The 14,087-nt window shown below is 40.1% G+C and overlaps 1 protein-coding gene across 2 annotated transcripts in view; it reads left to right on the top strand.

Annotated features, from left to right (window-relative positions):
* TMEM131L (transmembrane 131 like) overlaps nt 1-14,087 on the top strand; it is a 167,603-nt gene that overhangs the window by 128,084 nt on the left and 25,432 nt on the right. For both annotated transcript variants that reach the window (XM_066280488.1, XM_066280477.1), the window contains exons 18-25: nt 1,730-1,839; nt 2,835-2,907; nt 5,888-6,015; nt 7,845-7,987; nt 10,370-10,556; nt 10,754-10,939; nt 11,870-12,016; nt 12,363-12,988. In XM_066280488.1, the coding sequence (XP_066136585.1) occupies nt 1,730-1,839; nt 2,835-2,907; nt 5,888-6,015; nt 7,845-7,987; nt 10,370-10,556; nt 10,754-10,939; nt 11,870-12,016; nt 12,363-12,988 (1,600 nt within the window). The remainder of the gene's footprint in view (nt 1-1,729; nt 1,840-2,834; nt 2,908-5,887; nt 6,016-7,844; nt 7,988-10,369; nt 10,557-10,753; nt 10,940-11,869; nt 12,017-12,362; nt 12,989-14,087) is intronic.

The raw sequence follows: 14,087 nt of genomic DNA, 5'->3' as shown, positions 1-14,087 counted from the left end.
ACATTAATTTTAAATGACACATATGCCATCGGTGCTTAGTAGAGAGATATCAGAAGAGCAAAACAAGGAATAAAACTCTAAACAGACTGAAAGGTTGAAGAACAAATTATTTTATGAAGTTTGTGTTCAGTTCGAAATCTTTTCAGTTAAGTATTGAAGTGCACAGAACAGAAGATATTGACTAATGCTGGCTTTTTTTTTTTTTTTTTTTTCTGAAGTTGGAAACGGGGAGGTAGTCCGATAGACTCCTGCATGCGCCCGACCGGGATCCACCCGGCATGCCCACCAGGGGGCGATGCTCTGCCCATTTGGGGCGTCACTTTGTTGCAGTCGGAGCCATTCTAGTGCCTGAGGCAGAGGTCATGGAGCCGTCCTCAGTGCCTGGGCCAACTTTGCTCCAGTGGAGCCTCGGCTGCGGGAGGGGAACAGAGAGACAGAGAAGAAGGAGAGGGGGAGGGGTGGAGAAGCAGATGGGCGCTTCTCCTGTGTGCCCTGGCCGGGAATCGAATCCGGGACTCCTGCACACAAGGCCGATGCTCTACCACTGAGCCCACTGGCCAGGTCCTAATGCCGGCTTGAATAGCAGTTAGTTTCATAATGAGAAACTCACTGGAGAGGAGTCCAAAGCTGGTCAAGTGGCTCAGAGATGCTACCCCAAAACCCGGGCTCTTTCTGCCCGTTCACTCTCCATCCTTTGCGTGTGGGCTTCCTTTCTTGGGTGTGTTTCTCTCACTGACGAGGGTAGTAACAGACAGGGCAAAGGGAAAGGAGTGACACCAGCAGACTTCCATTTACGTCTCCTAAGCCTCATTGCCAAACATGTACCTCACATGATGATCTGAGTAATAATTTACACTTCATCACTCATTGGGTTTCTCAGGGATGACATTCTAAGACTGGGCGAGGGGAAGGGTATAGAGGGATAAATGGTAGTGGACACAGACTTGACTTCGGGTGGTGAACACACGGTGCAGCACACAGATGATGGACTATAGAATTGTGCAAATGACACCTGTATAATCTTGTTAACCAGTGTTGCCCCAATACATTCAACAAAAATAATAAAATAAATATAATTATTCTAGATGGCCAACATTTTTTTAAAATTTTGAAATAATTTTAACATAGAAGCAAGTTTCAAGAATACCAAGAATGTCCAGTTGCCTTTCACAGAGACTCAGTTTATTAATGTTTGCCACACTTGCTTTATCAGTCCTTTCTCTGCGTGTGCATACACAGACACACACACACACACGTGTATTTTTATGGGCCATTTGAGTGTCAGATATTATGTCCCCTTTCCTCTGATTACTTCAGGGTAAACTTCCTAGGAACAGGAGTATTTGATATACCAGAGTATACTTATCAGAATTAGAAAATGTAACATTAATCATAATAATGTTATCTAATCTGCAGTCTCTATTCAAAATCTCCCAATTATCCCACTGATATATTTCATACCAACTTCTTCCCCCTTGGTTTGCATCCAATGCTCGGTCCTACATTGCACGGTCAGAGCTTTCTCATTTCCTTTCATCTTCCTCAGCCTGTCTTTGTCTTTCATGGCGTAGACATTCTTGAGATGTGCAGGCCATTTATTTTCAAGACTCAGTTTGACTTGTGCAAAGGCTTCCTGTGAGTGGGTGCAGGCTATGCAGTGTTCCGCAGGAATCCTGCTGGGGTGCGGCCGTGCCCGTCCTGGGTGTTGATTTTCCTTTCCCATATCCAGGTGAAGTACTTTGTGGTGAAGAACCCTTCCTCTTTGCCAGTCTCCTTGCAGCTGCTGCCTCTCTCCCTGTATCCTAAGCCCGAAGCGGCGGTGCGTCTGCTGAATAAATGGTAAAGCTCCAATTGGTGAAGACTTTGTGACGGGTGGTTTGGGAAACGTAGTTCAGACTCGGAATTGTTTCAGGTCCTTTCTGGTTTTCACCCGACCCGAAATGTGGATGTCCACAGTGTTAATAATATGTACCTCAGTCACCAGCTCCTTGGCGCCTGTACCTTGTTGGGAATGACCAGTTCTGTTTGTTTTCAGGGTTACTGTGTCAGGTTCTTCCCGGCAGAATATTCCTTTCTTGGTCAGGGAACCTTTACAGTCATGATTTTCCACAAATAACTCCTAAATTTTAGAATCTGAATCCAACAGTGATCTCTAGATGATTACTGTGATCACGTAAGAACTGAGTTTAGTGTGTTAATATATTTTAATCTAGTGCAGTTAAACAAGATAAGATGACGACACTATTAGTTCATATCTGTTCTATCTGATTTTTGCACAATCACAGTTTTGCTTAGAACGTTGCCTCTTTTAGGCTCAGAAGGATCTCCCCTTATCCCCAGGGTTTTTCAACTTCAGTACTATGGATGTTTTGATTCTCTGCCCCATGGGGAGTGGAGGGACTCTTCTGTGCTTTGAGGGCTGTCGAGCAGCATCTCTGACTTCTACCAGGTGGATAGATACCAGTAGGACCTCCCCAGCTGTGACAACCCAAAATATTTCTAGACATTGCCAAATGTCCACTGGAGATTAAACTGGGAGATGATATTATCCTTGGTTGAGAGTCACTTCCTGTCAGGTTCCATAGCTCTGAACCATTTGCAGAAAAGGAATTCCTTCACACTTTGAGCTTTTGTCACCGTATGCTTCTTTATATTCCCATTCCGTGCTGCCAGTGGCATTGACGTGCATGCCAGGCACCGTGTTGGGAGGCTGGGACAGTCGTGTCTGTGTGCAAATACATGTGCTCACATAGGCAAATATATGTGTGCACACACGTTTTATTCTTTATTGGCAATTTGAATGCTATATTAAACATTTTGTTTTTTTTTTATAGGTTTGGCACCGATATGCAGATGATTAATTTCACAACTGGGGAATTCCAGCTAACCAAAGCTTGCCCTTCCTGGGTAGGATGTCATCGTTAAACAGAAAAAAAAGAATACTTACAAACTAGACACATAGCATATGGGCCTTGCTGATTTGTGTTTCAAGTGTCTTTATGTAATATATGTGGCTCTCTTATTTTTATATTCTAGGCACTAAATATATATAGCAGATTTTTCCAGTTAACTAATGCAGCAGGAGTCCATGGTTCATGTTAGCCTGTAAATCATTTTAATTGGATGATTAGATTCATGTGAGTGAAAAAATAACAATTGAATCAGGGCTAGTCATAAAACCATAAAACTTGAGACCCCAGAATTTGTAATTCTCTTAAGATTCCTTGGCCCCCTCAAATTGTTTTTGGGGTGAGATAAGGTAAAAACAAATGCATTAAAAAAATCTCTTACTGAATTGGCTTCATGTTTTTAGCAAGTCACCCAATTTCTGTGACAGTCATCTCATCTCTGAAAAAAGGATTTCTCTGAAATTCTCAAGCCTCTGGGTACTCATGCGGTCTCACAGAAATACTTAGGAGTAGGAATAGACATGTCAGTGCAACAAGGATATTGTTTGACTGGGGTCTTGGCAGCCTTGTTCTTAGTATCGTGGCTCTCTATGTATCATTGGATATTTTCCTTGCAGGCATTTTGTGTGTGTAGATTCATTCAAAAGTGGGGCCTCTGTTAAAAAAATACACACATATACATATAAACACACATATGTATGTAACTATATTTCTGATACATGCACTGCCCTGGGTATTTTCTTCTTTTTCCTCACTTAACCTTCCTTCCACAGATAGTACTCTATTTCCCCATGTATAAGACATGCCCTTTTTCGAAAAATTTGGGGTCTAAAAACTGGATGCATCTTATACAGTGATTGCCGATTTTTTTACTTGCATTTCCTGGTGTGTTTTTTTGCGTGGATGAGGAGTTGTATGAATTTTATGATGAATAAAACTTGAGTTCAATAACTTTATGTAATACATTTTTTTTCAAATTTCAGGCCCCAGATTTAAGGTGTGTCTGATACATGGGAGGGTCTTATACATGAGGAAATATATTAATACGGTAGATTGATTTGCATAACAGAAAGAGGACAACCCCAGATAACCTCCAACTAATATAAAATGAAAGCAATAATTAAAGTGAGTTTTAAAGTTAATAGAGACTTATTTACGGTAGGAAACACAGTTAACAGCAGAGGTTCCTCTGTCTTTGTAAGCAGTCTAGGTGGATGGGCTTGTTTTGGTGAGTGAGACTGTGGCTCTATGCTAAGCAGTCTCCCGGAGCTGTGCGAGGAATTAGTCCAAATATTAAGAGATCATTTGTCCCACTAGTATTGAATGATACATAATGTGAAATTCCAAAAATAATGCCAATTCCTTTTACCTAGAAATATTCTGTTCAGAATTGAACAAATAGTGTAACTCATTAAGAAAAAACAATTTTTAAAATTTCTCATTGAGGATTTCCCCCCAAGATATACACCTTTTGTCACAAAGGAAATTATTGCCATTATAAATTGATTACATTGACAAAAATTGTCAATATTCGTGCCTTTGAGACACTTAAAACTCTAACTTGAAGTCCTTATTAGAACTCTTTGTCCTGTACAGAAAGAGGTCTATATTTTAATTGCATTGGTTTGCTTTTGGAAATGTAGTTGCTTTGGTTAAGAGCACATGGAACTGGACATTTAGGGTTCTGAATCCAGGCTCCTCCATGTGCTTGCTGGGTGACCCTGGGCAAATTATCTGACCTAAACTTCATCTTTCTCATTCATAATCATTGTTTAAAGAGTCAATAAAGTTTCTGGAACATTCATGATTTTATATAGTGTATTATATTCCAGTGCCTGGCATATAAGAACTATTTAATAAATGGTACTGTTATTATTATAGTCTAAATACTAAAAGTCAGCAGCTTTTTTATTCAATATTCATATTATATGTATAAAGCAGGGTTTCTCCCTTCATGAAGTTTCTAATTCTAATGAAAATCAAATACCATCACTACATCTTTCAGCATGGGAAATGGCAGCAATAATTGAAGGATAAGACAAATTTAAAAATTAAAAACATAAAAAAGAAATTTTCCCAAGCAGATTCTGTGATTATAGCTCTAAGAAATCAGGAACTTGTTTTTTAGTGAGAAGGAGATAAAAAAGAAAACCACAGTAAAAGGGAGAAAAAAATAAAGAGCAAAATCTTGAATATTAAATTTAGACCACGAGATTTATTCAGAGAAAGAAATCTTAGAATACAGGAGGAAGTAAATAAATGAAGATCTTTCTCCTGAGTGGTGAGACTAAATGTAATAAAGATGGTTTCTATATAAACTTCAATTTAATATTATAGAGAATTTGGGGGTGCAGCAGTGAGTGCGTGGTTTGGTCAGATCCCAAAAGTATTCAAGTAGAGGCTGTTGGGTTTGTTTTCTTTCTTTTTTTTTTAATTTTTATTTATTTATTCATTTTAGAGAGGAGAGAGAGTTAGAATAAGAGAGAGAGAGAGAGAGAGAAAGGGGGGAGGAGCAGGAAGCATCAACTCCCATATTTGCCTTGACCAGGCAAGCCCAGGGTTTTGAACCGGTGACCTCAGTGTTCCAGGTCAACGCTTTATCCACTGCGCCACCACAGGTCAGGCTGTTGGGTTTGTTTTCTAAGTGATGTTTTCCAATCAAAGCATCTTTGCATAGAAGGCTTCTAGCCCCAACTCCCATCCAAGCAGGAAGCAAATCCCCCTTCCAGTGTCCATGTAGTAGGTTGTCCTGCAGCCTCTGCCTATACTTCTAAACTGAGACTTGGGAACTGTTTATTGATGTAAACTCCTAGGATAAACTAATTCAGCAGGTTGATTAGGGTGGTCACATCTGGAAATGGGGAAAAAAAAGCACTCATACTATTTATGCTCTAAAATGTTTATACTCTAAAATGCATGCAGTGAAGATGGAAGCTTGCTTTACAGGAATTGTTGAATTGCACTTATTAAACTTGCAGGGTGTGCATTCTGAAGAATCCAGGTTTGGCAGCCTCCACTTCCATTTGCAGCCTTTGGAAATGAAAAGGGCCGGTGTCGTTTTCACGCCAGCAGACTATGGAAAAGTTACCTCACTTATACTAATCCGGTAGGTGTGGCCCCGTCCTAGAGTCTGTTCTTTCTCACTGGCTCACCTGTCGGAATTTTTTCTCAAGAATACATGGTCTCATTAGCTAAGAGTTGACATTGAGCTCTCAGGCCATCAGTGTTGAGGCTGTGTTGCATGCTAGCAAGAGGCAGTGGCTGAGAAGAGAGGCGACCTCAGCTGCCACACTTAATCTCTGCCTCAGCTTCCTCCCTTGTCCAGCAAGGAGCGTGTGCCCATCTATCCAACAGCCACAGCACAGTTCCTTCAGCATCTCATCTGCTGCCATTCCAGAGGCAGAACATACACTCAAACACACACACAAATGCACACACAGAGCACACATGTGTGCATTCACTTCCCTGCTTTAGTTCAGAAAAGGAATGAAAACACTGCCATATACATTTCCATTCCACAATGCTTGGATGTACACCATGCTCACAGCTGTCTATCTTGTTTCTGCAATTTTTCTGTTACCCCAAAGGGCTATGGAAAAAGTGCATAATTGAGCCCATTGGCTCTTTTTACTACTTTTCCTTCCTTTTAAGCAAGTGTTATATTGCTAACTGATTTCAGCAGCTAAATATTTTTCATTCTTAAATTTTTGTCATCTTTAGGCAGGCTTTATTGAGTCTTCTTTAAAAAATTTACCGTAAATGCAGATCTGTGTTGAAGCTCTGCATTGGTGAGAAGTCTAACACATTTAATTTTGAATGAGTGACATTTTAGTTTTTTGGGTTTCTTTTTTTTAGCTTTTCTAGTATCCGATCAGCTGACAACGACTGTCTTATTTTGGACTTCTTGTACTCTATCATGTGAGTTTGTTCTTCTGCAGGTGAAGGCTACTAAAAAGAAAATGGGCTAAAAGTTATCTTAAGCATTTTAGCTAAGACTTCTAATGCTGTGATGATGTGTTTTGTTTTAAACCCATTCTCCATTGAAGAACTAAGGTTGTAGGCAATGTAGCTATAAACTCAAAAGAAAAGCCTAAACTTTTTATGGTAGTTGATTTGTTTTTGGTGGTTTCTGGTTTGATATACAATATTTTTCTGTAAACAATATCAAGCATCTGACATCACTGAAAGGCTTTTAAATGGCAGGTAAACATATTTAATAATTTAGTAAAGATGTGAAGATACCTGTGTATTTCACATAATTTGAAATGAATTCTTTCTCAGCTTCTATAGTATTTACATTAACATTGGCTTTCTGTCCAGTCTGCATCATTTAAACATCACTTCTACTTAACTTTTTCATCCTAGGAGTCATGATTTCAGTTAGTGAAAAGGCAAAAATTACTGGATTACTGTTTCACTAATAAGAACATGAGTTAAATGTATGTTATCTATGGGATAATATTTTAAATCTTCGGTTCAGAATGAACAGTAGGATTTCACTTCTAGGGTGATTCCTAAGGCAGAATTTCTTATGGTCACAATTTACTGTGAAAACTCCTTGATTCACTATGTAAACAGTTTGTTATCAATTTGTCGGTGTTAATGTTTCTCCCCTCCCTCTCCCAATTTATTTCTTCAGTGTTTTTCTTGTGGAGGTCCGATCACCAGCTGGGTGGCTGGTTGCTAGAAATACATGGGTTTCCATTCTGGGACCAGGGTTGGGGGCGAGAGTGAACACGATCACTCACTCCTCTGCTCGATGCGCCGCAGCACCTGCTACCTGGGACGGGGAGGGAGATGCCACACTATTTAAACTGATTTTCTTTTCCAAAACATGAAAAATGTTTTTGGTCACTAGGACTATTTAAGTTCCAGGGCATGCCATCTTGTGACTCTGTTGTAATGCCTTTTTATTTGTATCTCCTCTCACTAAAGGAATAACTTGACTGTTCTCGACATGATTGGCGTGGAAGGATTCGGAGCACGAGAGTTGTTGCGAGTCGGCGGGAGACTTCCCGGCGCGGGGGGTTCGCTCCGGTTTAAGGTGCCTGAGTCCACACTGATGGACTGCCGTCGACGTGAGTTTCTACGCGTGGCACTCAGGCAGGGCAGGCTTGGTGCTAAAGCCAAGAACAAAAGGGTCTATAAGAAGATTCTTTAAATTTTTTTTTACAGTAAATCTATTGTATGGATGCAAATAATTAAATCAGGCAAACATCTGAGCCTACGTGGGATGATACCACTCAATGAGAACAATAGCCAACTTAGATATAATAGATATAGAGGGAAAAAAGTATAGTTGCTATAGTGTCAGATATGTAAAATAAATATTATGAACCTGTTAATTTGGTTATCAGTTATCTAATCTAGACAACCACAAATGATGGAGAGAAGACTAAAGGTACGCTAGCTACCCAATGGAACTTTTTGTAATATAAATTTCTTTATCTGTGTCATCTAATATAGTAGCCACTCACCACATGTGGCTAAGTACTTAAAATACAGCTAGTGTGACTAAGAAGATAAATTTTTAAATTTTTAAAAATTTAATTAAAATTTGAGTGGTTATATGTGTCTACTGGCTACTGTATCAGACAATGAGATTTACAAATTTACTGACATGTTCCATTAGAAAGTTCTAAATTATGCATGTATTTAAATTAAATGATTTTTAACTACTTTTATTAGTTTCAAGGACTAAAACAAAAATCAAACAAGAGATGTAAAGTATTTCTGGTAAATTCTTGCTGTCCTATTATCATTTTTAATTTCAGGAACACAATGAAAGCATTTTGGTGCAACAATATGTTTCCTATGGAGAAAGCTGGTTGGTGAAACTATTAAATCATTTGTAGCACTGTTTTAATACCTGACTGGGATTTTTTAAATTTAGAAAACTATGCCAAATGGCCACTGACTTTGAAAAGATTTATTAGCCATTTTGCATTCAGAATTGCTTCATTTTCCCAATGATTGATCCATTCATTGATTTGTTTGGAGTTTACTGTGAAAGATAGAATTAAAGAGTAATATAAAAACTATAGAACCAACCAGATAAAATATTTGTCCTTATATGACAAAGAAAATATTAGGTTATGGGTTAATTTTTTTTTTTTTTAAGCGAGAGAGACAGAGAGAGACAGCAAGAAGGACAGGTAGGGACAGATAGGAAAGGAGAGAGATGAGAAAAATCAGTTTTTCATTGCAGTGCTATAGTTGTTCATTGATTGCTTTCTCATATGTGCCTTAACCGGGAGCCTGAAGCCAAGCCAGTGACCCCTTGCTCAAGCCAGCGACCTTGGGCTTCAAGCCAGTGACCCCTGTGCTCAAGCCAGCCACCATGAGGTTATGTTTATGATCCTGTGCTTAAGCTTGATGAGCCCGCACTCTAGCCGGGTGAGCCTGTGCTCAAGCTGGCAAACTCAGGGTTTTGAACCTGGGTGTACTGCACCCCAGATTGATGTTCTGTCTACTGCACTACCACCTGGTCAGGCTATGGGGGGTATAAATTTATAGGAATATTTTAAAATTGAGATAACTTTTCCTTTTTTAAAGAGAAAATGTACTCTCAGCCCTGGCTGGGTGGCTCAGTGGTAGAGCACTGGCCTAGTGTGTGGGTGTCCCGGGTTCAATTCCTGGTCAGGGCACACAGGAAAAGCCACCATCTGCTTCTCTGCCCCTCCCCCACCCTCTTCTCTCTCCTTCCAACTTTCTCTCTTCCCCCCCTTACTTTCTCCCTCTCTCCCCTATCCCCCCCCCCCCCCCACAGCCATGGCTCGATTGGTTCAGCACATTAGCCACGGGCACTGAGGATGGCTCTGTGGAGCTTTAGGCACTAAAAATAGCTTCGTTGCAAGCATGGCCCCAGATGAGCAGAGCATTGGCCCCAGATAGGGGTTGCTGGGTGGACCCTCGTCAGGGTGCATGCAGGACTTTTGTCTATCTCCCCTCCTCTCACTTGGAAAAGAAGGGGGGAAATGGGCTCTCATTTATTTGCAAGGATTTAATTACTTCCTCTTAATGTAGTGGGTCTTTGAATTGTATTTCTAAGGGCTGTGATGGCTTTCCACAGCAGCACACACTCAACCCTCTTAAATGGTCCCTGTTCAGCGTAAGTGAAGATCTCAGAGGCAAAGGGTCCATGGGGCTAGTGGTAAATCCAAATGATTTGGCTTCTGAGAAGAATATGCTTTCAACCTTAACCTTTAATAAGTGAAAGAACGAAGAAGAGATTTTTATTATTTTTGGTACTTTGTTTAAGAAAAATCTTAACTATTTTTATTGTATTCTAGTAGATAACAAAATCTATAACTGTTCCAGAAATTAGATAGATGTCATACTTTGAGCTTGCATTGAATTTTTTTTATACTTTAATAAGGTACACATGGTTTCCTGACTTAATAAATTTTAACCAATTTTGTAGTTCATATATACTAAATATCACTTTTCATTCTTACTAGAACTGAAAGACAGCAAGCAAATTTTATCTATTACAAAGAACTTTAAAGTTGAGAATATTGGACCACTCCCTATAACTGTGACATCTCTGAAAATTAATGGGTATAATTGTCAAGGTTATGGATTCGAAGTGCTAGATTGTCATCAGTTTTCCCTGCACCCAAACACATCGCGAGATATCAGCATTGTGTAAGCATAGAGCTTTAACCTCATTTAAGTTTGTGATGCTTTTAATGTCAAGTGGGGGTGGGGAAGGAAGCCTCCTTTATAAGTAAAACATCTTTTCATAGAAGTATTTATCCTGTACAAGTTAGAAATTTTGCTATTATGATTATTATATATTATGCCGAAAATGAAAGTTCATAAAGACGAATCTTTGTCACCAGGTTTACTCCAGACTTTACGTCTTCCTGGGTCATTCGTGAGCTGACACTCGTCACGGCAGCAGACCTAGAGTTTCACTTCACTCTCAATGTGACCCTCCCTCATCACCTGTTGCCTTTGTGTGCAGACGTGGTTCCAGGACCCAGCTGGGAAGAGTCGTTTTGGAGGCTTACAGTCTTCTTTGTCAGGTAAACTACCACCTTCTTCGCTGCTCTTCCCTCGCTGAGTGGAGAAGCCATCCAGGCAAGTTGCCTGAAAGTGTGTATGTTCTAGATGCAATCAAAGCTTATGAATTAAGTGGACTTTAATATTATTTTGAGAACCTTGACATACACGAAGTAAAGAAAGCTTTAAGATAATAGTAAAGGAACTATAAGAGATTCATAACACCTAGAAATCTAATAGACAATTATGCGCCATATATGTTCATTGGCAGCCATGGTGGAAGATATAATGTTACTCTCTTTTTTTTTTTTCAGAGACAGAGAGAGAGTCAGAGAGAGGGATAGACAGGGACAGAAAGACAGAACGAAGAGAGATGAGAAACATCAATCATTAGTTTTTCGTTGAGACACCTTAGTTGTTCATTGATTGCTTTCTCATATGTGCCTTGACCCCACGTGGGGCTACAGCAGACTGAGTAACCCCTTGCTCAAGCCAGCGACCTTGGGTCCAAGCTGGTGAGCTTTGCTCAAACCAGATGAGCCCGTGCTCAAGCTGGTGACCTCGGGGTCTTGAACCTGGGTCCTCCGCATCCCAGTCCGATGCTCTATCTACTGCGCCACCGCCTGGTCAGGCTATAATGTTATTCTTATTAGCTCAGTAGCAATGGAAATCTGAGATTAGAAGACTGGAATGATCCTTGTAAAGTGATTTTATCCTGGAAAAATTGAATCGAAATGTCAGATTTATAAATAACGCACATTTTAAAAAAACTTGAGTTGTTTTTTTAAATCTTCAAGAAGTGTCAGAGATTATGGTGCTGTACATCTTACGGAATTTTAATGCCATATCTTTAGACATCACCTATCAACCATTCGTTGCTCTTCTATAATAAGTCTAGTGTTTTTCATGCCCGTCTGAACCATGCCGTGATGAACCCATGCTTTCTTTCTCAGTTTGTCCCTGTTGGGTGTGATTTTAATAGCCTTTCAACAAGCACAGTACATTCTTATGGAATTCATGAAAACAAGACAGAGGCAAAATGCTAGCTCCTCTTCGCAGCACAACAGTTCCATGGATGTTATCAGCTCCCATCCGCACAAGTAAGAGTTCTCATGGTGTGTGTGTGGCGGGGGTGTTTCTCGCCTTTGATATTACTCATTTCTGTTTTTATTTTAAGCTAATATAAATTTTGATTCCAATTTTGTTTTGTAAAATTTTCTTTGTCATTGTGTGACAGCTGTAGCATTTTTTTGTTGTTGTTGTTCTAAGATAAACTTCATGTAAGGACTTAGTTTATTGACGTCAGAGAGCTTTAGAAGAAGCAAGGTAGAACTCAGTACTCATAAGACTGATTGCTGCCTCTTTCTCACGGATTTAAAAACAGAAAGGTAGAGTTTTATTCACTGTGGCTTTATGTTCAATGATTTTTTTTTCTCTTCAATTCAGAAACAATTGTAAGAACTTTCTCGACACCTATGGCCCCTCTGATAAAGGCAGAGGGAAAAGCTGCCTTCCAGTAAACACTCCACAAAGCAGGATCCAGAACGCTGCGAAGAGGAGTCCAGCCACCTACGGTCATTCTCAGAAGAAGCACAAGTGCTCTGTCTATTACAGCAAACACAAACCCAGCACGCCGATCGCCAGCAGCGCCAACGCGACCACTGAGGACAAACAGACTTCGGCCCTGGGCAGCTCCCTGTCTACTCCTAAGGAGGACATGTGCACCGATGTCATGGGGGAGAGCTGGACAAACCTCAAATATGCGAGTGGCATAAATGTCAACCTGCAAAAGAATCTAACCTTTCCAAAAAACTTATTGAATAAAGAAGAAAATACACTGAAAAACACGATTGTTCTCAATAACACTTCTTCGGAATGTCACATGAAGGAGGGAATACAGACATGTATGTTTCCTAAGGAAACGGACATTAAAATTTCAGAGAATGCAGCTGAGCTCAAGGAGCGAGAGCTTGGCCCTCTGAAGACCTCTAAGAAACTACCTGAAAATCATTTGCCAAGACACTCACCTCAGTACCCGTCAGACTTGCCAGAAATTTCCAGGAAAAATCATGGTAATCTTTATATCCTCCTTGAGGATTTTTCTCTCCTGTTTGTCTCCAATCTGGTTGAAATTGAATTTGTTCTCACCTGTGACTTGAGTTTTTATGGTGGGTGCTGAATTTTTAGTTCATGTGCAAAGTTTTAGCAAAGGTGTGTCAAAATATGGTTTCTTAGATGAAAAGTTTAGGACGAGGCACCAAATTTTCAGAATGTTATGGCTGCTCTTTTAGTCCATGTGCTTAGAGGGATGTAGATATCATGTTTTATTGTTGGGAGGATAAGGACACTTTCCCCTAAATAGTTTTTATCTTGGCTTTTCAGGCGATTTGCAAAAGTTAATCAGCCCGTAAAAATGTTTCTGAACGAACAAAACTCACAAACTATTTTACCAATCTGACAGCTGCCACCACCTCCTGTTCCTTGTCCCTGGTTCTTTGGTAGTGGTATCCCTTGGTTAAAAGAAGACAAATGCTCTCTTGTAGCAGATGCAGTTCATGTAAAAGTAAACCAAACAAGACTAGGAAGACTACCTACATGTAAAACTGTCACAAAGCTTGAACTGATCCCTTTGGCCTCTGGGATAAAAGCCTGTGCTTATTTATCTTGTCCATTTAATATGCACATTCATGAACTTGTTAAAAGTCATTATTTTTGACTCTTTTCAACCTGGAAATATCATTACCTTTGATCTTATTTGAAACATATAAATAATTTTCTATTTTTCACTCCTTGATGCTATGCAGAGGTACTGAAATATTATGGATTGGCTAATTCTGATGATCTTTATGCATTTAGTAAAAAATGCCAGCTTTTTTTTTTTTTTTTTTTTGCATTTTTCTCAAGTGAGAAGTAGGGAGGCAGAGAAAGACTCCCACATGCGCCCAACCAGGATCCACCTGGCAAGCCCACTAGGGGGCGATGCTCTCCCCATCTGGGGCCATTGCTTCTTTGCAACCTGAGCCATTTTGGCACCTGAGGTGAGGCCATGGTGCCATTCTCATCGCCCAGGGCCAGCTTGCTCCAACTGAGCCATGACTACAGGAGGAGAAGAGAGAGAGAGAGAGAAAGAAGGTAGAGGGGGAAGGGTGGAAAAGCAGATGGTCGCTTCTC

Source organism: Saccopteryx bilineata, chromosome 1, assembly GCF_036850765.1.
Source record: "Saccopteryx bilineata isolate mSacBil1 chromosome 1, mSacBil1_pri_phased_curated, whole genome shotgun sequence".
NCBI classification, from domain to species: Eukaryota; Metazoa; Chordata; class Mammalia; order Chiroptera; family Emballonuridae; genus Saccopteryx; species Saccopteryx bilineata.
This window is presented reverse-complemented; position numbering and strand designations above follow the sequence as displayed.